Below are 24,814 nucleotides of genomic sequence, written 5' to 3' on the forward strand. Positions count from 1 at the left end.
GCATGAAGCAGGGCTGAAAAAGGAGTTAGGGGATGGGAAGGACGATTATTTGAAATTGGAGAATTCAACATTAAGTCCTCCAGGCTGTAAGCTGCCCAGGCATAAGATAAGGTGTTGCTCCTCCAATTTGCAGTCTGATTCGCTGTGGCATGGGAGGAAGCCGTAGTTGGACATGTCAGAGAGGGAGTGGGAAGGTGAATTGAATGGGCGGTGACCAGGTGGTCAGGCTGGCCCTTACAGTCCCAGCTGAGATGCTTGGCAAAACATTCCCTTAGTTTATGTTTAGTTTCACCTTTTTATCGGGAACTCTCCAAAACCACACCCTACCTCCTACTTGATCACAACCCCACCACGATCCATCAAGCCACTGTCACCCACATTGTTCGTGTCCTCATTGCCTCTAGTGATCTCCTCTCCACTGCCTCAAACTTCAATCCCACAGGTGCGCACTGCCCGTTTCTACGTACTCTCCAAGCCCAACTACCCAGCCAACCCATGGCCTTTGCATGGTCCTGCCCCACCGAACTCATTTCTTCCTACCTCGACTCCATTCTCTCCCCCTTGGTCTAGGCACTTCCACCTACATTTGGGAAACCAACCAAATTCTCCAACTTTTCAGAAACTTCCAGTTCCCCAGTCCCAAGCACTTCATCTTCACTATGGACGTGCAGTCCTTACACACATTCATTCCCCACAATGATGGCCTGTTGACCCTCAGTTTCTTGCTGTCCAACAGACCCATCCAGTCCCCTTCCACCAATACCCTCCTCTGCCTCACCAAATTAGTCCTTACCATCAATAATTTTTCCTTCATTTCTTCCCATTTCCTCCAAATCCAGGGGCACTCGCACAGGTCCCAGCTACACCTGCCTCTTTGTTGGCTACGTCAAAGTCAGTCTTCAATACATACAGAGATACCGTTCCCTAATTCTTCCCTTATTACATGGATGACTGCATTGGTGCTGCATCCTGCATCCAGGCTGAACTGAAGCAGTTCATCGAATTTGCCAACAACTTCCACCCGACCCTTAACTTCACTTGGTCAAGATAAGAATGAGACTGACAGGGTAGTTGTTATGGGGAACTTCAACTTTCCAAATATTGACTGGGAACACTATAGTTCAAGTACTTTAGGTGGGTCAGTTTTTGTCCAATGTGTGCAGGAGGGTTTCCTAACACTATGTAGACAAGGGACGAGGCCACATTAGATGTGGTACTGGGTAATAAACCCAGCCGGGTGTTCGATTTGGAGGTAGGTGAGCACTTTGTTGATAGCAACCACAATTCGGTTATGTTTACTTCAGTGATGGAAGGAGATAGGTATATACCGCAGGGCAAGATTTCTAGCTGGGGGAAAGGCAATTACAATGCAATTAGGAAAGATTCAGGATGCATAGGATGGGGAAGTAAACTGCAAGGGATGGGCACAACTGAAATGTGGAGCTCATTCATGGAACAGCTACTGTGGATCTTTGATAAGTATGTACCTATCAGGCAGAGGGAGTTGTAAGGAAAACCCTAAAGCTTTCTATAGCTATATCAGGAATAAAAGAATGACTAGAGTAAGATTAGGGCCAATCAAGGATAGTAGTGGGAAGTTGTGCGTGGAGTCAGAAGAGATAGGGTAAGCATGAAACTAATACTTTTCATCAGTATTCACACTAGAAAAAGACAATGTCGTTCAGGAAAATACTGAGATACAGGCTACTAGACTAGATGGGAGTGAGGTTCACAAGGAGAGGGTGTTAGCAATTCTGGAAAGTGTAAAAATAGATGAGGCCCCGGGCCAGACGGGATTTATCCTAGGATTCTCTGGGAAACAAGGGAGGAGATTGCTGAGCCTTTGGCTATGATCTTTATGTCGTCGTTGTCTAGAGGAATAGTACAAAAAGACTGAAGGATAGCAAATGTTGTCCCCTTGTTCAAGAAGGGGAGACAACCATGGTAATTATAGACCAGTGAGCCTTACTTCTGTTGGAATAGTGTTGGAAAGGGTTATAAGAGATAGGATTTATAATCATCTAGAAAGGAACAATTTGATTAGGGATAGTCAACACAGTTTTGTAAAGGATAGGTCGTGCCTCATAAACCTTACTGTGTTTTTTGAGAAGGTGACTAAACAGGTAGATGAGGGTAAAATGGTTCATGTGGTATATATGGATTTCAGTAAGGTGTTTGATAAGGTTCCCCACAGTAGGCTATTGCACAAAATACGGGGGCATGAGATTGAGGGTGATTTAGTGGTTTGGATCAGAAATTGGCGAGATGAAAGAAGACACGAGTGGTGGTTGAAGGGAAATGTTCATCCTGGAGTTCAGTTACTAGTGGCATATTGCAAGGATCTGTTTTGGGTCCACTGATTGTCATTTTTATATATGACCTTGATGAGGGCATAAAAGGATGGGTTAGTAAACTTGCGGATGACACTAAGGTTGGTGTAGAGTTGTGGATAGTGACAAAGGATGTTGCTGGTTACAGATGGACATAGATAAAACAGTAACAGGAATAAAATGAGTACTGGGCGAATGGTAAGATACTTGGTAGTGTAGATGAGCAGAGAGATCTGTGTCCATGTACATAGATCCTTGGAGGTTGCCACCTAGGTTTATAGGGTTGTTCAGAAGGCATACAGTGTGTTAGCTTGTATTGGTAGAGGGATGGTGAGCTTCGGAACCATGAGGTCATGCTGCAGCTGTATAAAACTCTGGTGTGGCTGTGCTTGGAATGTTGCCTATAGTTCCAAGCAATAGACAATAGGTGCAGGAGTAGGCCATTTGGCCCTTCAAGCCAGCACCATCATTCATTATGATCATGGCTGATCATCAACAATCAGTATCCTGTTCCTGCCTTATTCCCATAACCCTTGGTTCCACTATCTTTAAGAGCTCTCTCCATCTCTTTCTTGAAAGTACCCAGAGACTTGGCCTCCACTGGCAGAGCATTCCATATATCCACCACTGTCTGGGTGAAGACGTTTCTCCTCAACTCTGTTCTAAATGGCCTATCCTTTATTTCTAAAATGTGTCCTCTGGTTTTGGAGTCACCCATCAGCAGAAACATGCTTCCTGCCTCCAGAGTGTCCAATCCTTTAATAACCTTATACGTCTCAATCAGATCCCCTCTCAACATTCTAAACTCAACGGTATACAAGCCCAGTCGTTCCAATCTTTCAACATATGATAGTCTCACCATTCCAGGAATTGACCTCGTGAACCCACGCTGCACTCCCTCAATAGCCAGAATATCCTTCCTCAAATTTGGAGACCAAAACTGCACACAATACTCCAGGTGCAGTCTCACCAGGGTCTTGTACAGCTGCAGAAGGACCTCTTTGCTCCTTTACTCAATTCCTCGTGTTATGAAGGCCAGCATGCCATTACCTTTCTTCATTGCCTGCTGTACCTGCATGCTTGCTTTCATTGACTGAAATACAAGGACACCTAGATGTCGTTGTACTGCCCCTTTACTTAGCTTGACTCCTCTTAGATAGTAATCTGCCTTCCTGTTCGTGCCACCAAAGTGGATAACCACACATTTATCCACATTAAAGTGCAGCTGCCATGCATCCATCCACTCACCTAGCCTGTCCAAATCACCCTATATTCTCATAACATCCTTCTCACATTTCACCCTGCCATCCAACTTTGTGCCATCAGCAAATTTGCTAATGTTACTTTTAATGCCTTCACCTATATCATTAATGCAGATTGTAAACAGCTGTGGTCCCAGCAGCAAACCTTGTAGTACCCCACTGGTCACTGCTGGCCATTCCGTTTATCACTACTCCTTGCTTCCTGTCAGTCAATTTTCAATCCAAGTCAGTATTTTGTCCCCAATACCATGTGCCCTAATTTTGCTTACTAATCTCCTATGTGGGACTTTATCAAAGGCTTTCTGAAAGTCCAGGTACACTACATCCACTGGCTCTCGCTTGTCTATCTTCATAGTTACATCCTCAAAAAATTCCAGATTAGTCAAGCATGATTTCCCCTTCATAAATCCATGCTGACTCTGACCTATCCTGTTACTGCTATCCAAATGAGTCATAAGTTCATCTTTTATAATTGACTCTAGCATCTTTACCACCACTGAAGTCAGGCTAACCGGTCTTAATTCCCTGTTTTCTCTCTCCCTCCCTTCTTGGAAAGTGGGACAACATTAGCTACCCTCCAATCCGCAGGAACGGATCCTGAATCGATAGAACATTGGAAAATGATTACCAATGCGTCCACGATTTCTCGAGCCACCTCCTTAAATACCCTGGGATGCAGACAATCAGGTGCTGGGGACTTATCAGCCTTCAGACCTAACAGTCTATCCAACACCATTTCCTGCCTAATATAAATTCCCTTCAGTTATTCCATTACCATAGGTCCGATTGCTTGTGTCTTCCCCAATGAAGACAGATCCAAAGTACCTATTCAACTCTTCTGCCATTTCCTTGCTCCCCATAATAAATTCACCCATTTCTGTTTTCAAGGGCCCAAATTTAGTCTTAACCATTTTTTTCTTTTCACATCCTAAAAAAGCTTTTACTATCTTCTTTTATATCTTTGGCCAGTTTGCCTTTGTACCTCACTTTTTTCTCTACGCATTGCCTTAGTTATCCTCTGTTGCTTCAGTTTCCCAGTCCTCCAGCTTCCTGGTCATCTTTGCTATGTTATACTTCTCTTTTATCTTTATACAGACCATAACTTTCCTCGTCAGCCATTGGCCCCCCTGCCACACCTTAGGATCTTTCATCCTCTTTGGAATGAACAGATCCTGCACCTTCTGCATTGTATTCAGAAATACCTGTCATTATTCTTCCACTGCCATCCCTGCTAGGGTATTGCACCATTGAACTTTGGCTAGCTCCTCCCTCATAGTTCCATAGTTCCCCATGTTCAACTGAAATACTGACATTTCAGATTCTCCCTCTCAAATTGCAGATTAATATTTGTATTATGGTCACTACCTCCTAATGGCTCCTTTACTTTGAGGTCCCTCATCAAATCTGGTTAGTCGCACAACACCAAATCCAGAATTGCCTTCTCCCTGGTAGAATCCATCTCGGAGGCACTCCACAAACTCCCTTTCTTGGGGTCTAGTACCACCCTGATTCTCCCAGTCTACCTGCATGTTGAAAACCCCCATAACAACCGTAGTAATACTTTTGCAACGGGCCAATTTCAATTCCTTGTTCAACTTACACCTTACATCCAGACTACTGTTTGGGGACCTGTAGATAACTCCCACTGGGTCCTTCTACCCTTAGAATTTCTAAGCTCTATTCATACTGACTCTACACCTTCTGATTCTATGTCCCCCCCTTGCAAGGGACTGAATATCATTCCTCACCAACAGTCACTTCATGTAGGAAGGATGTGGAAGCTTTGGAAAGAGTTCGGAGGAGGTTTACTAGGATGTTGCCTGGTATGGAGAGAAGGTCTTACGAGGAAAGGCTGAGAGACTTTGAGGCTGTTTTCGTTAAGAGAAGGTTAAGAGGCGACTTAATAGAGACATACAAGATAATCAGAGTTAGATAGGATGGACAATGAGAGCCTTTTTCCTTGAATGGCTGGCACGAGGGGACATACAGGGGTGATAGAAATAGGACAGATGTCAGGTGGTTTCTTTACTCAGTAGTAGGGGCATGGAATGTCCTGCCTGCAACAATAGTAGACTTGCCAACTTTAAGGGCATTTAAATAGTCATTGGATAGGCAAACGGACGAGAATGGATTAGTGGAGGTTAGATAGGCTTCAGACTGGTTTCACAGGTTGATGTAACATCAAGGCCTGAAGGACCTGTACAGCACTGTAACGTTCTGTTCTCTAGTTTATGGACTGACATTTACAATAAACTCTCAGACACTCATAACTACCTGGACCATACCTCCTCCCACCCCATGTCCTGCAAAAACTCCATCCTGTTTTCCCAACTCCTCTGTCTCCATTGCATCTGCTCTGATGAGGAGATATTCCACTCGCAAGCATCCCAGATGTCCACCTATTTTAAACAACATGCTTTTAACCCTGTCACTTAGGCAGCCCTCTAGTGGGATGGGAAAGATATAAAAGGGATCTAAGGGGCAACATTTTCACACAGAGGCTGGTGCATGTATGGAGTGAGCTGCCTGAGGAAATGGTGGAGGCTAATACAATCAGCATTGATAAGAGCCAAGTGCTGGCAAATGGGGCTAGATAAGGTTAGGATATCTGGGCAGCAAGGACGAGTTGGACTGAAGGGCCTGTTTCTGTGTTGTGCACCTCTGTGACTCTAGACCCCACCAAGAACATCTTCCCCTTCCCACCCCTCTCTGCCGTCCACAAGAACCCATTCAATTCAATCACTCCTTAGTACACACCACCAACCATCCCCCGAGTAGATGTTCACCTGCCTCTCCTCCAGCCTAGTTTATTACATTCGGTGCTCCTAAAGTAGCCTTCTCTATAAAAGGTGAGACCAAATATAAACTAAGGGAACGTTTTGCCAAGCCTCTCAGCCAGCCTGACCATCCATTTCAATCCCACTGCCCACTCCCTGTCCAACATATTCACCTTCAGCCTCCTCCATTTCCACAGTGGATCAGACCACTATTCAGAGGAACACCACCTTATCTTCTGCCTGGGTAGCCTACAGCCCAGAGCTGTCAACATTAGAGTTCTCCAATTTCAAATAACCTTCCTATCCATCCCCACCTCCTCCCATTAACTCTTCTAGGTACCAAGCAGATTTACCCCTCCCATCAACCAACCAGGTCATAACCACCATCTGTATTCAATTATCACCACCTCATCATTCTGCCCCTTTCCCCACCCGTAACCCTTCTCTTCCCCCTTCTTTATCTGCACCTCCCCCTAACCCCACCCCCATTCCTGAGGCAGGGTTATGCCCGAAATGTTGACTTCTCCACTTGCTAATGCTCCCTGGCTTGCTGTGTTCTTCCAGCCTCCGGTTTGTCAAATTTGGATTCCATCCGTTGTAGTATTTTTGTCGCTAGGTATGTTGCACCTAGTTACTTCATCAAAGCACCAAACCAATAAATCATTTCGTACAGTTAGGAAACATAGGGACAAACCAACATTCCGCAGCAATTCAACTGTCTGAATGAGTCAACCCAACAACGTAAGAGAATTTTTTCCAGGCAACTTAAGTCAACAGTCTGCAGGTCGCCCATCATAACCAGGCATTCATTTCATAGAGTTCCCTCCATTTTCTCCGCCCGCATTACTGATTTTGACCAAATCGCCCAAACGTATTTGGGGTCACGGTTAGATAAGTAACTCTGGGCCGTCCACGTCTCGATAAAAAGGGAATGAATTAAACTTCTATTGCAATTTTCCCTATGTAGCTCCAATTTTGCTGTCATTGTATGGGAGTGAGCATACACAATACAGTCAGCGCGAACGACTCCTCCCCCACCATTTCCAAGCACCGCGAACCCGTCCTTCCGTCCTCCCTTCCCTCTGCCTTCTGAACGGGTAACCTCGTCGATCTCCGACTCCAGAAACAAATCCGTTAACTTACCCGCACTCCCGTGTCTCCCGCAACAACCATTTCAAACCGAAAAAATCGTTAGGAATGTTCGAATCCAAGGCATCGGCACTTGATTGGACCTTGGCTCTTCGGCCAGCCCAATGAACGCGTGGGACGTCACAAATAGACCATGTGCGTATGCGCTGAATGGCGCGCGGTTCCAGTGATGAGGTTCGCGCACGCGCAGAGTCGATCATATGATGGTAGAAACTTATGGTAGGTAGTAAATTTTCACAAACTGTCGGAAAATATGATTTGGAGATGCTGGTGTTGGACTGGGATGTACAAAGTTAAAAATCACACAACACCAGGTTATAGTCCAGCCTGGTGGACTTTCACTTGGTGTTGTGTGATTTTTAACTTTGTCGGAAAATAGCATTTGTACTCGTTTTAACGTTTTTACTGTGTTTATGGTTTTATAAGTTGGAGTTTAGGGTACAAAAACGGATATTACGCAAAAATCCCGCGTTTCAGACTAGGCCAGTTCTGGTAAAATGTTTTTGGGGGTGGACATAGATCAGAATGAAACCAGAGTAAGGGACTTCAGCTCTTGTGGAGAGACTGACGAAGTTGTGATTATTAAGAGTGTGCGGGAGATGTATTCAAATCTTTTTCCCGACAGTTACTAGATTGATGAAGACACTCTCTAACTTCAAAAGACACTGATCTGTTAATGTTGATCTCGCGTAGCTCACTCCATTTGCAATGTAATGTGAATGCCTCTTAAGTTTTTTTTCACAACCTTTGCTCTGAACATCCCTGCTTCACTCAGATCCCTCACCTGCCTGTACTGCTGGTAAACAAAGCTTTTCACTGTACTTTGTATATGTTACAATTAATCAAAATCAAATATCTTAAAAAGAAGAGGTGAGTATGTTGTAAAGGAATAGGTTATATGACCTGGAATACACTTTGTAAGGGTGGTGCTAGATTCCAGGAAACTGCAAGGGGTTTGGGGATGGAGAAGAAGTGCTGGAGGCAGGATTGAAAAAAGGAAGTAGGGAATTAAGGCTGTAGGTAAAAAAAAAAGAGGATTGGGACTATTTGGTTGAGTCCTAGCTCAGTCCTAGTGGGTCAAAAGGTGGTTAGATGCAAAGTGTCTTTTGAAATTTGTGTGAAAGTGCATGAAATTTGCCTTTTAAAATGAATATGATTATTTTAGTTTCATGGATACTTTTTAAAGTTAAAAATTTGCAAAATTGTTGAAAATGATTCTTCATATTCTCTAGATTCGACATTTGCAATACTTCTGGCTCGTCTCCAACATTACACTATCAATCTGACGATATCAAAATCATGTTGTCTATGTCTCATCTTGAAGCAAATCCCATTCCCTTCCTGTTGGGGAAAATATTGGGTCTGGCATGAGTTAACCGCACATCAATTTATTTGGGGAGAATTTAAAAAACCTTTAAGATGATGTAAGCAACTACATTAGAAAGAAGTAGGGAATTTAATTAGCTTGATTAGGTAAGATTCATTATATAACTCGTTTTGTTTATATTTTAAAATGATTGTCAGGTTAAAAATAATTAAAACACACGCAAGCAAGTTTGAAAAGCTGCTGAAATAGGAGATTGCCATACATGGTTATTGAGAGAGTAGATTAAGACCAGAAACTTTAGGCACTGCTACCATTTTTGATATATGGGAAATAAGTTATTTGTCTGAATCAGACTGTTTTGGAATTTGAATATGTATTGTCTATGTGACTTAGAATGTTAAAATTAAAAATCTGATAGTTTTTGCTGATGGGTAGTATACTACTTCAGAATCCTCTTCTGGATACATTCTCAAAATGTTGGTTTAATAAACGATTGTTAAACCTGTACCTGAGACTCATAAGATTATTTTGTAAATAGGTTGGCATGGTGGCTCAGTGGTTAGCACTGCTGCTTCACAGCACCAGGGTCCTAGGTTCAATTCCAGCCTTGGGTGACTGTGTGGAGTTCGCACGTTCTCCCCGTGTCTGCGTGGGTTTCCTCCAGGTGCTCCGGTTTCCTCCCACAGTTCAAAGACCTGCAGGTCAGGTGAATTGGCCATGCTAAATTGCCCATCGTGTTAGGTGCATTAATCAGAGTGAAACTGGGTGGTTTACTCTTCAGAGGGTTGGTGTGGACTTGTTGGGCCGAAGGGCCTGTTTCCACACTGTAGGGAATCTAAACAATCTAATTTAATACCTTTCTGTCTTTGCTGATCTGCACCAGCTACCAGTCAAGTAACATTATAATATTTAAATGTTAATTCTTATTGTCAAAGGTCTCTCTTCTGCCTAGTTCTGCAATTTCCACCAGGTCATGAGCTAACCATAAACTGTTTCTTTGGTCTTTTTGTGTATCTGCATTTGCTCTGGATTCCCTGCCCACACCTTGTGGGCGGCACGGTGGCACAGTGGTTAGCACTGCTGCCTCACAGCGCCAGAGACCCGGGTTCAATTCCCGCCTCAGGCGACTGACTGTGTGGAGTTTGCACGTTCTCCCCGTGTCTGCGGGGTTTCCTCCGGGTGCTCCGGTTTCCTCCCACATCACAAAGATGTGCAGGGTCAGGTGAATTGGCCATACTAAATTGCCCGTAGTGTTAGGTAAGGGGTAAATGTAGGGGTATGGGTGGGTTTCGCTTCGGCGGGTCGGTGTGGACTTGTTGGGCCGAAGGGCCTGTTTCTACACTGTAATCTAATCTAATCTAAAAATCTAATCTAAACACCTCTTTAACTCCTTTTTTTGACCTTCAAGCACTCCCTAAAGTTTACTCATTGACCAAACTCTTAATCATTTTGACCTATTATCTAATTAAGTGGTGCAGGTCATACTTATAATGCTAGGGTGTTTCATGACATTAATGGCACTATACTAAATTGTTGAAGTCATAGGCTTCAGTTTTGTTTTGCAAAACATATAAAAGATATATTGGAGGTTGAATATTGTCTTATTGTGAAATACAATTTTGTGGATACTGTGTATTTAGAAGTAAAATTGTATATATTTTCATTATGGTACAATTGACTCATGAGTTGGTTTTGTGTGCACTTGTCAGTTTTTAAAATTATTTACATTATGTGGGCACCTTTCACGATCTCATGGTGACCAAAAGTACAACACTTCTTTTTTGATCCAGCCTCTGGAACAATTGCAAATGTGGTAAACCATTCACATCCAGGGTCAAAAAGAGCAGTGAGATGAATAACCAAGTTATTATAGTGGTATTGGTTGAGAGATAAATAATAGCCAGAGGGAACTGAGAGTGTTCTGTCAGTATTTTCATGGGATCTTTTGCATGAATCTATTCATAAAGAGTATTTAAGATCTCACTTAAGAGCTCTAACAGTGCAACCGTTTGTCTGTTTATCACGTATAACCAAATAGTGTTTAATTTTTATGGCTTTCAATTATGGGTTAGGTTGTGAAGTTAGCTGATGGAAAAATGAAATTTTGAGATGTGGTTCTGCAGTTACAGCAAATAAGTAAAGCAATGGTAGAAATGTCTTTACTGGGAAAGAGATGAAAATGTTTAAGTACATATCCATTGCTCCTTTTGTACCCTACTGTTGTCCCGAGACAAGAAAGTGGATTTGTATATGAGTTTTTAAAAAAGTTAGAATTCAGTGAATTTTTTTTTTCTTCTGAATCTAAATCTACATTGACAACTAATACAAAATATTTGAAGAGTCCTCGTCAAGTATTGTGATATTTTCTTGTTTTCTTGTAGATGTTAATATGGAAAATATTGGTACAGAAGCAATTAATTGGATGTATTAAGGAAGAATAGAATATGGAAAAACCTCATCACTGGTTAAACCTACCTCAGGATATATTGTTGGAAGTATTTAGATATCTAACACCAGAAGGAAAAGCTAACGTCCGTGCAACCTGCAAGTACTTACAACAGTTAATTGATCACCCTACTTTATGGACGAACGGTACAATTGTCCTGAAAAGTTTACCATGCTTTAACTCGTTCTTTTGGAGAACACTAAGAAAAAGGCGAATAAGATCTGTGGTGATTAAGGAAGCAACACAGAAGCAACGACAGAGGATGGTGAATTTACTACCTGACCTGACAGCTGTTACTATTGATATGAAAAAAAATTTGGAGAGTCTAAGCACTTTGAAATCACTTGCAAACTTACAGAAATTACAACTGAGTAATAATTTAAAAGTGCTAGATCAAAAACTGCTAAGAGAAATTGCTTTCTTCAAACAACTGACTCATTTGGTTTTGTGCACTTCAGTATTTATCCAGGACAGTTCATTGCACCACCTTGCAGAATTATCAAAATTACAAGCATTGACACTTCACGCCAGACAGAAAAGCCCTTCTTTGATATCACTTCGCTATGTTTTGTTTCGATTGCCAAAACTGAGGGAACTGTCACTAAGTTCTGTGGAAAATTGGGAGAATTTATCATTATGTTTTACCTCACCAGAAATGACAACTCCTAAACTGACAGGTAAGTAAAAGGCTATAGGAGAAGAATTGCTGTGGAGATTTTATCAGAAAATATAAAAATAACAACAGGTAAGAAAAGACTCAGCTATCAGACATTTGTCAGACGTGTAACTATGATATTATCACAATGCCAATGCATCTGACCCACCTGGCTGAGACTAAAACCCAAGTCTCTATGTAGCGGAAAAAAGAGTTAGCTTTTCATGCCGAAGACTTAGCATCAGGATTAGAATGTTGGGAATGTAATAGGCTTTAAGCAAGTGAAAGGGGTGTGCTTGCAGGACGATGGGTAAAAGGGAGGAAATTCTGTAATAAGGTGGTAGGCAGGAGCGATTAAATGAGAGAAGTGTCCACAGGGCAAAGGAAGTGGCAATATGACAAATAAAGAAATAAAAGATGACTATAAGAGGTGTGATTGGCACAATCTTAAACAGATGCTGCTTCACAGCAAAAAGAGGAACACAAAACCTGAACCAACCAAGATAAACAAACTAGAACAACTGTTGAAATCTAACATTGTTGAAAAAGATATTAAGTCAAGAGGTTGTGAAGTGCTCAGCTGAAAGGTATTCTTGGAGCGTGCACAGAGCTTCATTGAAATACTAAGGGCAGAAAGATAAGAGTGGGAAGTAACTGCGAAAGTAAAATGACATATATGTCTGGAATTTGAGGGTCACACCTTTTTTCAGGTGTATATTTTGAGTCTATGCAGTGGGCCAAAAGGGAAGAAGAAAGGCAGATGTGTTATGTGGCAGTATTCTCAAGGATCTGCTGTCCCTTCTTCTGGATGCTAGGGATTGTGAATTAGAAAGTGCTTCCTGAGATCCCTTCGCAAGTCATCACAGTGCATTTCATAGATTAGATTAGATTAGATTAGATTAGATTCTCTACAGTGTGGAAACAGGCCCTTCGGCCCAACAGGTCCACACTGAAACTCTGAAGAGTAACCCACCAAATTCCTTTTTCCCCTCTGACTAATGCAATTTAAGCATGGCCAATTCACCTAACCTGCACATCTTTGGACTGTGGGAGGAAACTGGAGCACCCGGAGGAAACCCATGCAGACACAGGGAGAATGTGCAAACTCCACACAGACAGTCATCCGATTTTGGAATTGAACCCAGGACCCTGGTGCTGTGAGGCAACAGTGTTAACCACTGAATCACCGTGCCACCCCCATTAGTGTAGCCAATTGGAAAGACACCTATTAAATTTCTGATGTACACTGCTACTGTGCACTGGTGTTAGTGAATGGGTCCATGAATAAGAAGGATTTAGAAGGATATGGGCCAAACACTGACAAATGAGGCTAGTTCAGTTTAGGATGTCTGTTTGGTATGGACAAATTGGACCAAAGGATCTGTTTCTGTGCCAGTATAACTTTACATAAAGATACTTGTCATGCTCATGACTTGTGCTTTGAGACGGTGGGTAGACTTTGAGGAGTGGAGGTCAGTTACTTAGATTAGATTAGATTAATTAGATTGTGGGAGGAAACCAGAGCACCCTGAGGGAACCCACGCAGACATGGGGAGAATGTGCAAACTCCACACACACAGTTGTCTTAGGCAGGAATTGAACCCGGGTCTCTGGGAAGAAAGAACAAACCTCATTCTCCGAAGTTGCGCACAATTACACTTCCAAGTTCCCAATTGCCTATCCTTTTTCTCTCCATTTGTTACAATTCCTTCTTCTGTTGCTGTTGATTTGCTGATCTGCTATGGACAGAAATGTTCACTGCTTCTCATCCTGCTCATACCAATTGGTAAAGGATCCCATATTTATTACTTCAAGTTAAGAGGTATCAAGTTAAATGTATTTGTCATGTTTGGCAGTGTCAATAGAGAGAATGCAGCATTTTGGGTCCAGTGACCCTCCTGCAGACCCCTTTATTCATTCTGAAGATGAGTCGCTGGACCCAAAACGTTCACTCTGATTTCTCTCCACAGATGCTGCCAGACCTGCTGATTTTTTTTTTTCCCCCCAGCAATGCCTGACTTTGTTTTTTTGATTTCTAGCATGCACAGTTCTTTGGGGTTTTTTTGTTTTGCCATGATCAAAGTCGCAAATTATATTCTGTAATTATGGTGCACTATGTATTCTTATCTTTGCTGTAGCCTTTGATCTAATCAACGACAATATATTTTGTCAAATTGCTTTCGGGGAGTAGTCTTTGCTTCCATTCTTGCTTATCAGAACAATGCTAGAATATCTCTTAAAATGGTATTTGATAACAGGATGTGTATAATTTGTGTGTCTTGCGATCTCTTTAATTTTTGTATATGTGCCTTAACAATGAAATAATATTTATTATATGGTATAATTCAACTGTGTGATAAAATTTCATCACTGATTAGCCATCAGCGATGTCACAGGAGATTTGTTACTTTGATGTAATTTGGTAAACTAACCTTGTTATTTTGAAAATGTAAGTAGCACATGAATCAAAAACAAAATGTTTGTGTTTACAGAATGTGACAGTTTTGAGCCACAGTACATCTCTCACCTTCAATTAGAGAAGTTGAGACTTTTGAATAGCATCAATGGTCCACTGTCTGAGACAGCACTCGAGCAGTTGTCGAATGTCTGTAGTTTTTCTGTGAGCCTCAGCAAGCCACCTATGTTAATGAACAGCAATTTTGTGCACAGTATGTTGGAGAACTTGCCAAACATCACTGAATTGGAACTTAGCTGTGAGTAGATTTTAGAAATAAACTTTATTCGTGTATAGATGTTCCTTTTAAAGCAAGGAATCTGGGAAAATTTAAATGTGTCACCGATTTATTAAGCTTTTTTGATATTGATATAACCTTTTGATCCATTTCCTGATGTATGTTAGAATATATTTATAACAAGGCATGTGTCTGGAATGTATTCTGTTTTTATCATGTTCACTCAATGTTTGCCACATTTCCAAATTCACTTGCAGAATTGTTATTATTTTCTTTTTTTAATCATAATTCCATTTATAGAGCCTGTGGAATTTCTGAACTGCTGAATATTTTAAGTGTTTTGAAGAAATTCCAGTACATTTGTTAGTGTTTCAGTCAAACTTTTTTTTTAATATAAAACAGTATTTCCTCCTATAGATTGCCAGATGAGATGCCCTGGAAGAAAGTAATTAGTGCACCATTTGATTGGCATTATTGCAATTATGACTGCTGCACCTACCATAATTTGCATTTATATAACTCCTTTTAATGAAGGAGCAAGATACTTCTAATCATGAGGAAGAAATGGATGATGAGACATAGGATGTGAAGACAGTTTTGAGGAGAGAATTCTGAACCATGGAATGTAAACATCCGAAAGAACATCTGATAGTGGTATGAAAGGGCAAAGGAGGAGCTGCGATTGGTGTTGATGGAGCAAGTACACAAGCTGGCATTAGAGACAGCACATTTGGAGGTGAATTGTAGGCAGCAAGCAGTTAGTGAGTGAAAGGGCAGTAAAAATGACATCATAATAATCAAAAGAAAACATAAAATCTCGTTAGAAAGTTTTAGTGACAAAATACTATTGCCAACAAAAGATGTTGGTGAGATCACATAGGGCAGTAACCTGTGCAGAAACAAGTTTTTAGTATTAGGGGTCAGCATTAAGGCCTGAGTTGAGAGATTTCTTCATGTGGAAAATTGTAAATATGTGATTGCTCAGTTATTGACTATGTTCAAGGCTGAAATTGATAGGACTTTAGATTCTTCAAGGAACCAATATATAACTTCACTCCCCCTTTGATCTTAAGGACAAAAATAAACTGTGATCTTATAACGATAGAGCCAGCATGAGAGGCCATCTAGCCTAATTCTGCAACTATGCTTAAATTCTTCTCAGAAGAATGTAATGGAGATGAACAATGCAGCTACATCCTCTTTTACATTCTTCCTTTACTTTCCATAGAGCTATGTAATCTAACAAATAATAAGGAAACTTATCTGCACCCTGCTATCCAGTCTGTGGGTATTTATGTGAAAGCAACCTAGGTCATGCATCTACTTGAATTCAGTTTTGTTTCTCTCTTTGTCTTTGTGTCTTTGCATGAAGACCGTACTTTATTCATGTCAAAAATGTTCCGCTCATGGTAAAATTGGGAACCTGCACTAGGGAATAAAATCTGCAATTGACAGCTTACTTTCTATCATGAATTTAGAGCGGAAATGTGTTGCACCATGCTGGAGAAACATTTGGCTGAGCTTATTCGAATTTCACCACCAGTTGGATGATAACAATACAGCAAAATAACAAAACCATAATCAATCTGGTATTGTAATTAAGGAAGTAGTAGTCAATAACCTGAAATTGGAAGAGAAAGCAATTTCAAAAGTAATTTACAAAAAATGCAATATCCAGAATTTGAAATACAATGAATCCACATTTAAGTATGTGGTTGTTTGAAAATCATAATGTGAAGTGAATCCAGATTATTTCAGGAATCATTGCTTAAACTGGAGTTGGGTTCCTTCAGACATTTTCTTGCCTGGAAAAGCCAATTGCATACTGAGAAAGCAGCTGTTACCTGCACTGTTATCTGCCACTAGTTGAAGCCTATGACTTCAGGGTGAGTTCAAAACAGAAGCCCGAAGAAGCTGAAACTAGGAGACGCCCCCTGTGGTGGCCACAGATCTGAAGGACTTTAAAGATATTTTTAAAAATGGTGTGGGAGTGGGAGCCGGAGTGGAAGTGTCTTAGAGTGAAAGCAGAGTCAAGACTGAGAACTAGGCATGAAACAAGTCCAGCAATGAGGCCAAGACAAGTAGTGAGCAAATTTGACCTCATGGCAATGAAGATAGGAACTGTAAAAGTAAGAATGGAGGAAGGATTGGGGAAAGAACAATGTTGGGATTCAAGGTTAAGATGGAAGTGCAGTGGAAATGGACTAGGCAGATCATAGAGTGGGAGGTCTGTGGCAAATAAATTTAAAGTGAAACTCATCATTGAATGGATATACTAAAGCCTAAATCACTTGAAGAAATTACTATTACATTACAAGGTTATAATTTCCCTCTAATCTAGTATTCATTTAAAGTTGGTAATTGGTTTAGAGAATATTGTATTTTTCTTTCAGATGTTTGGAACTATGTTTATGTATTCAGTGTTGATTGAACATTCTGTAAATTTGAAATAACAACGGAAAATGCTGCATGGATCATGTGAAAGGGAAAATAAAAATATTTTGCATTTATACAAAACTTTAATACATCTTAAGTTGTTCCAAAGTTTAATATATTCAATATTACTTTTTAATGCATGCACACTTTTTTGTAGACTTTGATAGACAACTTGCTAAACAATTTGGTTTTGAATATGTTGGTTGAGAGAACATTAAAATAACTCAAAATCTTGAAATCATGACATGTGATACTTTGGATTCACCTGAGTGAATTAACAGAATTTTGGCCTAAAATTCAAAACACACTTACTGCACAGAAGTGTCAGCTTAAATTTATCTCAGAAGCCAAGCAGATACAAAGATGATTTGCTACAGGTATTCAAAATACTAATCATTTTAAAAAGTATTTCAGAAAAAACGTAAAAGGGTTAGTAACTAGAGATTAAGATTTAAAATGATTGGCAAAAGAATATGAGATAATGTGAGGAACATTTTTTTAACAGTGAATTTTAATCTGGAATGTGCTGCCTGAAAGGCTAGTGGAAGCAGATTTAATAGTAATATACAAGGGTACTTGATAAATGTTTAAAGAGAAAAATACTACGGTTCTTTGGGGAAAGGACATGCGAATGGAATTAATCAAAAAGTTTACCAGGGACTGGTAAAGTCACAATGAGCCACATAATTGTCTTCTGAGCTGTAACATTTAAATAAATGTTCTGGATTTGTTGCATAACTCCAGTGTCTTCTGACTAGGAAGTAGGAGTGCTTTTAGCAGACAGTGTAGGGGAGACGATGGTGTTGTGGTAATGTCACTGGGCTATTAATCCAAAGACCCAGATCCCAGATTAATATTCTGGATACATGATTTAAAATCCCACCTCAGGTTGATAGAATTTAAATTCAATTAATCAAATATCTGAAATTGAAAGCAAGTCTTGCTGTGTGCCCAATATTTTCTTACATATTCAGTCTGAAGAGTTATGGAATTGATTGCGTCAACATTGTGTGCCCTTTTTCTTTGGATGCTGACTTTACAAGGTATATATAAGAGGAGCAAAGTTCTGAAGGAAGATTTTTTTTTCAAATGGATTCAGCCATTTATCATTTAAATTATGTACTTATCAGGGACTGGACCTCTTACTGAGTATGTGAAGATTTTGCCATCAGATCTTGCAAGCTTGGATTTAATAAATACAAGACTCTCCAGTGTGGATGTGCAGCTTATATCAGATTCATCTGGGAAAACTCTTAAACATCTCGGCTTGGTGATGTGCAGTGGTATGACTGAAATAATGCTAAAGCGGTTGCCACAACAGTTTCCTTTTCTGCAGAGCCTTGACCTTAGGTAAATTATATTTGTATAAATGTACATGTATAAATGGAAGATTGTGGATGATTCACAGCCTTTTCTTTTGGCTTGGCACACTGAGATGCCCAACTTTGCTGAATTTAATTCTGTTAGGACCACGGTCAGAATCTGGGATAATCTTAATCTAATGGCTGAATACTGTGCTAACATGATGTTTTTATCTGCTGAACCATTAGGAATATCCTGCCACGGCAGCTGTTTTTTAAATCAGAATGATTTTGTCAAATTGCAGATGTATCTTTTATTGCATTAGACAAGGCAAAGAGAAATCTCTAGGTCTCGACATAAGTTTCTGTTAATTGAGGTAATTGGTCTTGGCAGTATCAAGATTTCTAGACATTGCTGGAGTTTTCTCTTTGCATTACATTAGTTAAAGAGAGTTACAACTACTATTCAGGCAGTTTTAAGCATTAGCTGATATACTATCAATTATATTTAACTTTTGATCACAGGACAAACAAAGAAATTCAAAACAGTGATAATTTAAAAATTTTGTTTTCAGTGAAGATTGCCAAAGTAATGCAAGCTCTTGTGTGACACAAATAACATCATCTTCGTTTTCATTCTCTAAATCTTCATCTTTCAGATGTTTCATGAAGTATTGTTTAGACAAGCAATAACACCTGCTAGAGAAATTTCAAACCTACAAAAATGGCACAATGGAGCAAGAGTTTGTGTGTATGCCAAATAGGCACCAAATTAGCAGTTTTCCCATTTTTGCCTGTCTTGCAATTCAGATAAGAAGATCAAACTGTTGCAGGTTTGATTAACATTTTCACAATGAGCTGCAAGCATTAAACACCTATTCCTCTGTAGTTCCTTGATTTCGTGAAGAAAAAAAAGTGAATCTTGATATTGCTATTAAGTAGAGCCTGTTGAGGGATGTGGTTTGGTATCCTTGGATGTATTTCTGGAAGAACCGGACCCATAAATTGTCCTAAATTAGAAATGGTCATGACCTTTTAAAGAGAGACTTCCAATACTTCCTTAATAACTGCTGGTTAGCCTCTGTGCCTGGACAAAGTTGGAACAGCAGTTTTATTCATTTGTCTTTGAAAGTTGCAGTCAGGATCCTGAAACTGTCATAGAATCTCAATAATGCATTTTGGACCATCCTCTATCGCATTTTGTTAGGGTTGCTTGATGCCTACATAGAGGCCTATCTGAATGTTGATTTAGTCTTGACAGTTGGGTGCATAATATCTACACCAGGGTTCAACTGTCAGTTGCCACGTTAAGTATCTCAAAATAAGTCTTTTGCTTGAAAATTCAAATTATCGATAAGCATAATTTCATGCTAGAGATTAACTCAATACTGGTTGTAATTCTGAATGAGTATAAACCAAATTATCAATAATCCTGTAATTCTTTCAAAAAAAAAATCCTTGAATTGTGTAGGTTTAATTTTGAACTATTGATCAAAACATCCTATGTGTTAATCTCAATAGTCAACAAATCAAATGTACTGAGATTTTGTTTTGAACATCAGAGTATTTAAATATGTGTAGTTATGCTTTGTTTTATATTGCCTTAGTAAATGCCTATGAGAGGACACTGTCTTGCATCTTTGAGTCTTACGTTGACAGAAGAAATCGGTTTGGATCGATTGCAGGATTGGAGAGTTTTGAGAAGATTTGTAGCTCAGGTTGAGGTTCTCGATGTAGGTTTGCTCACTGAGCTGCAAGGTACGGTTTCAGATGTTTCGTCACCCTACTAAGTTACATCATCAGTGAGCCTCCGGAGACTCACTGATGTTATCTAGTATGGTAACGAAACATCTGGATTGGAGAGTTTCTTTTGCAAAATTTTTATTGGTGCTTAATCTTCTGGGCAATGCAAGAAATCCAAAAACACCTGGATATAGGATTTGCAGAGTATACATCCACGATGCTCTAGGCATCATGGGTATGGCCAAGCTGGATGGGCCAGCTGGCTTATCCAGTATGTCATTAGGAATGAGGTCATAAGACACAGCAGAAATTAGGCTATTCAACCCATCGAGTATGCACCACCATTCAATCGTGCCTAATAAGTTTCTCAACCCCACTCTCCCACTGTCTCCCTATATCCCTTGATTTCCTTGATCCTCAAGAATCTGTTTATGTTAGTCTTAAATATACTCAATGACCTGGTCTCCACAGCCTTCTGTGACAAGGAATTCCATAGATTCACCACTCTGGCTGAAGAAGTTTCTCCTTACCTCTGATCTTAAAAAGTCTTCCCTTTACTCTAAGGCTATGCCCCTCAGGTCCTAGTCTCTCCTACGAATAGAAATAGCTTCCCAATATCTACTCTGTCCAGACTATTCAGTATTCATTATGTTTCAGTTAGACCCCCCTCATACTTCTAAACTCCATCAAGTATAAACCCAGAGTCTCAGCTTTTCATTCCTAGGATCATTCTTGTGAACCTTCTCCGAACACACTCCAAGACCAGTAACATCCTTCCTGAGGTATGGGACCCAAAACTGCACACAATACTCCAAATGTTGTCTGACCAGGGCATTAGAGATGTTGTGGTTCTGTTCGCTGAACTGGAAGTTTTTGTTGCAAACGTTTCGTCCCCTGGCTAGGCGACATCATCAGTGCTTGGGAGCCTCCTGCGAAGCGCTTCTTTGATGTTTCCTCCGGTGTTTATAGTGGTCTGTCCCTGCCGCTTCCGGTTGTCAGTTTCAGCTGTCCGCTGTAGTGGTTGGTATATTGGGTCCAGGTCGATGTGTTTGTTGATGGAGTTTGTGGATGAATGCCATGCCTCTCGGAATTCCCTGGCTGTTCTCTGTCTGGCTTGCCCTATGATAGTAGTGTTGTCCCAGTCGAATTCATGTTGCTTGTTGTCTGCGTGTGTGGCTACTAAGGATAGCTGGTCGTGTCGTTTCGTGGCTAGTTGATGTTCATGTATGCGGATTGTTAGCTGTCTTCCTGTTTGTCCTATATAGTGTTTTGTGCAGTCCTTGCATGGTATTTTGTACACTACATTCGTTTTGCTCATGTTGGGTATCGGGTCCTTCGTTCTGGTGAGTTGTTGTCCGAGCGTGGCTGTTGGTTTGTGTGCCGTTATGAGTCCTAGGGGTCGCAGTAGTCTGGCTGTCAGTTCCGAGATGCTCCTGATGTATGGTAGTGTGGCTAGTCCTTTTGGTTGTGGTATGTCCTCGTTCTGTGGTCTTTCTCTTAGGCATCTGTTGATGAAGTTGCGCGGGTATCCGTTTTTGGCGAATACCTTGTTTAGGTGTTCCTCTTCTTCTTTTTGCAGTTCTGGTGTACTGCAGTGTGTTGTGGCCCTTCTGAATAGTGTCCTGATGCAGCTGCGTTTGTGTGTGTTGGGGTGGTTACTTTCATAGTTTAGGACTTGGTCTGTGTGTGTGTGGCTTTCCTGTATACCCTTGTAGTGAATTCTCCGTTTGGTGTTCTCTGTACCATCACGTCTAGGAATGGGAGTTGGCTATCCTTTTCTTCTTCTCTCGTGAATCGGATTCCTGTGAGTGTAGCGTTGATGATCCGGTGTGTTTTTTCTATTTCCATGTTTTTAATGATTACAAACGAGCACCCGAGCTACAAATCTTCTCACAAACTTTGAACACTTACGGGCAAGAGACGCTGAGACAAGCCAAGAAATGGGAATCCTGCGCTAACCGACTAAGCGCCACATACGAACAACTCCGGTTCCTACACGAATGCCGAAAGAATCGAATCCTTCCACAATGTGTCAGATACAGACCACCAGTCAACAACCCACAAGCCAGGGAAACAGCCAAGCAGAACGGATTCAGGATGATCCAGGTAATGATTACAGACGCGCACAACCGACTTCACAGATACAGACATGAAATTGCGCGCCAAAAGTCGTTAATTTCAAAAACCACGAATCAGGAATGGACCCGGACCATAGAACAGGCTGTCACCATAGGACAGAAGAGGACAACACACCGCAAAAAAACAGCACTAAAAGAAAAAAATGGCCAAACTAACACACAACAAAGAGGACACTACAACACACACCTGGGTTAAAAACCTCCCCCACAGACAGCTCACAGACACGGAAAGAACAATACTGGCCAAGGGACTCAACTACAACCAGAGGGATGCCAAGACAGCAGACTTCCTAGCAGCACTAGAATGCACACTCAGGAACAATGGACTGACAGAAGAGACACAACAAACAGTGAGACAAACGGTCGTACCTATGATAATAAGGAAAAGACAAACACATAACCTCAACACCAAGGAGAGGGAAGCACTGAAATCACTAAGAAACGATAAGAACAAAATCATACTACCAGCAGATAAAGGCAGAATGACGGTCATCCTAGATAAATCTGATTACATCCAAAAAGCACAACAACTACTTGCAGATATCAACACCTACCAAATGAAGGAATTTGACCCCACACCACAACTCACCAATAAGATAAATAACACACTAAGAAATCTACAAAAAAACGGACAGATAACCAGAGCTGACCTACAAAGAATGAAACCGGAAAGCAACAACACCCCCAGATTCTATGGATTACCTAAAGTACACAAACCAGACATCCCACTCAGACCCATAGTATCACTGCCAGGGACACCATCATACAAACTGGCCAAAGAACTACAACAGAAACTGAAACACCTGGTCAGCGGATCCAAACACTCTATACAATCAACACCGGAATTCTTGGACATCATCAGAAATATACACATAGACAAAGAAGAAACCATGATATCATTCGATGTGACGGCACTGTTCACTTCGATTGACAAAACCCTAGCCAGAGAAACAATAGCCAACCTACTGGACATACAGAACAGAAAACAGGACGCTGAACCTATCAACAAAGACGGCATACTTAAACTACTGGACTTGTGCCTCACAACACACTTCACATTCAACAACCAGATATACGAACAAATCGACGGAACACCCATGGGATCACCAATCTCGGGACTCCTAGCAGAGGCACTTATGCAAAGGTTAGAACAAACAGTCTTACCACAAATTCAACCCAAACTCTGGGTCAGATATGTCGATGACACGTTTGTAATCATTAAAAACACGGAAATAGAAAAAAACACACCGGATCATCAACGCCACACTCACAGGAATCCAATTCACGAGAGAAGAAGAAAAGGATAGCCAACTCCCATTCCTAGACGTGATGGTACAGAGAACACCAAACGGAGAATTCACTACAAGGGTATACAGGAAAGCCACACACACACAGACCAAGTCCTAAACTATGAAAGTAACCACCCCAACACACACAAACGCAGCTGCATCAGGACACTATTCAGAAGGGCCACAACACACTGCAGTACACCAGAACTGCAAAAAGAAGAGGAACACCTATACAAGGTATTCGCCAAAAACGGATACCCGTGCAACTTCATCAATAGATGCCTAAGAGAAAGACCACAGAACGAGGACATACCACAACCAAAAGGACTAGCCACACTACCATACATCAGGAGCATCTCGGAACTGACAGCCAGACTACTGCGACCCCTAGGACTCATAACGGCACACAAACCAACAGCCACGCTCGGACAACAACTCACCAGAACGAAGGACCCGATACCCAACATGAGCAAAACGAATGTAGTGTACAAAATACCATGCAAGGACTGCACAAAACACTATATAGGACAAACAGGAAGACAGCTAACAATCCGCATACATGAACATCAACTAGCCACGAAACGACACGACCAGCTATCCTTAGTAGCCACACACGCAGACAACAAGCAACATGAATTCGACTGGGACAACACTACTATCATAGGGCAAGCCAGACAGAGAACAGCCAGGGAATTCCGAGAGGCATGGCATTCATCCACAAACTCCATCAACAAACACATCGACCTGGACCCAATATACCAACCACTACAGCGGACAGCTGAAACTGACAACCGGAAGCGGCAGGGACAGACCACTATAAACACCGGAGGAAACATCAAAGAAGCGCTTCGCAGGAGGCTCCCAAGCACTGATGATGTCGCCTAGCCAGGGGACGAAACGTTTGCAACAAAAACTTCCAGCTCGGCGAACAGAACCACAACAACGAGCACCCGAGCTACAAATCTTCGCACAAACTTTGAGCCTTATAGAGCCTCAGAGGTACATTTCAGCTTTTATATTCAAGTCCTCTGAAATTAAATGCCATCATTGCATTTGAGATTAGATTTAGATTACTAAGATTAGATTACTTACAATGTGGAAACAGGCCCTTCGGCCCAACAAGCCCACACCGACCCCGCCGAAGCGCAACTCACCCAGACCCATTCCCTTACATTTCACCCCTTCACTTACCGCTACGGGCAATTTAGCATGGCCAATTCACCTAACCTGCACATTTTTGGACTGTGGGAGGAAACCGGAGCACCCAG

At 41.2% G+C, this 24,814-nt stretch overlaps 2 protein-coding genes across 8 annotated transcripts in view; one reads left to right on the forward strand and one right to left on the reverse strand.

Moving 5' to 3' along the window:
• The window catches only part of mis18bp1 (MIS18 binding protein 1), an 85,201-nt gene extending 77,629 nt beyond the window's left edge, over positions 1-7,572 (reverse strand). For 2 of the 4 annotated variants that reach the window (XM_087989738.1, XM_087989737.1), the window contains exon 1: positions 7,513-7,572. The gene's annotated coding sequence lies outside the window, so the exon portion shown is untranslated. The remainder of the gene's footprint in view (positions 1-7,512) is intronic. The other 2 variants (XM_087989736.1, XM_087989735.1) reach the window with 2 other exon arrangements.
• The window catches only part of LOC122553497 (uncharacterized), a 113,756-nt gene that overhangs the window by 81,510 nt on the left and 7,432 nt on the right, over positions 1-24,814 (forward strand). For 2 of the 4 annotated variants that reach the window (XM_087989740.1, XM_087989739.1), the window contains exons 3-5: positions 11,227-11,968; positions 14,439-14,660; positions 18,206-18,425. In XM_087989740.1, coding sequence (XP_087845866.1) covers positions 11,290-11,968; positions 14,439-14,660; positions 18,206-18,425 — 1,121 coding nt within the window. In that variant the 5' untranslated portion in view covers positions 11,227-11,289. Of the gene's footprint in view, positions 1-8,009; positions 8,389-11,226; positions 11,969-14,438; positions 14,661-18,205; positions 18,426-24,814 lie in introns of those variants that run through there. The other 2 variants (XM_087989741.1, XM_043697339.2) reach the window with 2 other exon arrangements.

Source organism: Chiloscyllium plagiosum, unplaced genomic scaffold (assembly GCF_037043375.1).
Source record: "Chiloscyllium plagiosum isolate Xiang-an unplaced genomic scaffold, Cpla_swu_hap1 HiC_scaffold_8, whole genome shotgun sequence".
Taxonomy (NCBI): domain Eukaryota; kingdom Metazoa; phylum Chordata; class Chondrichthyes; order Orectolobiformes; family Hemiscylliidae; genus Chiloscyllium; species Chiloscyllium plagiosum.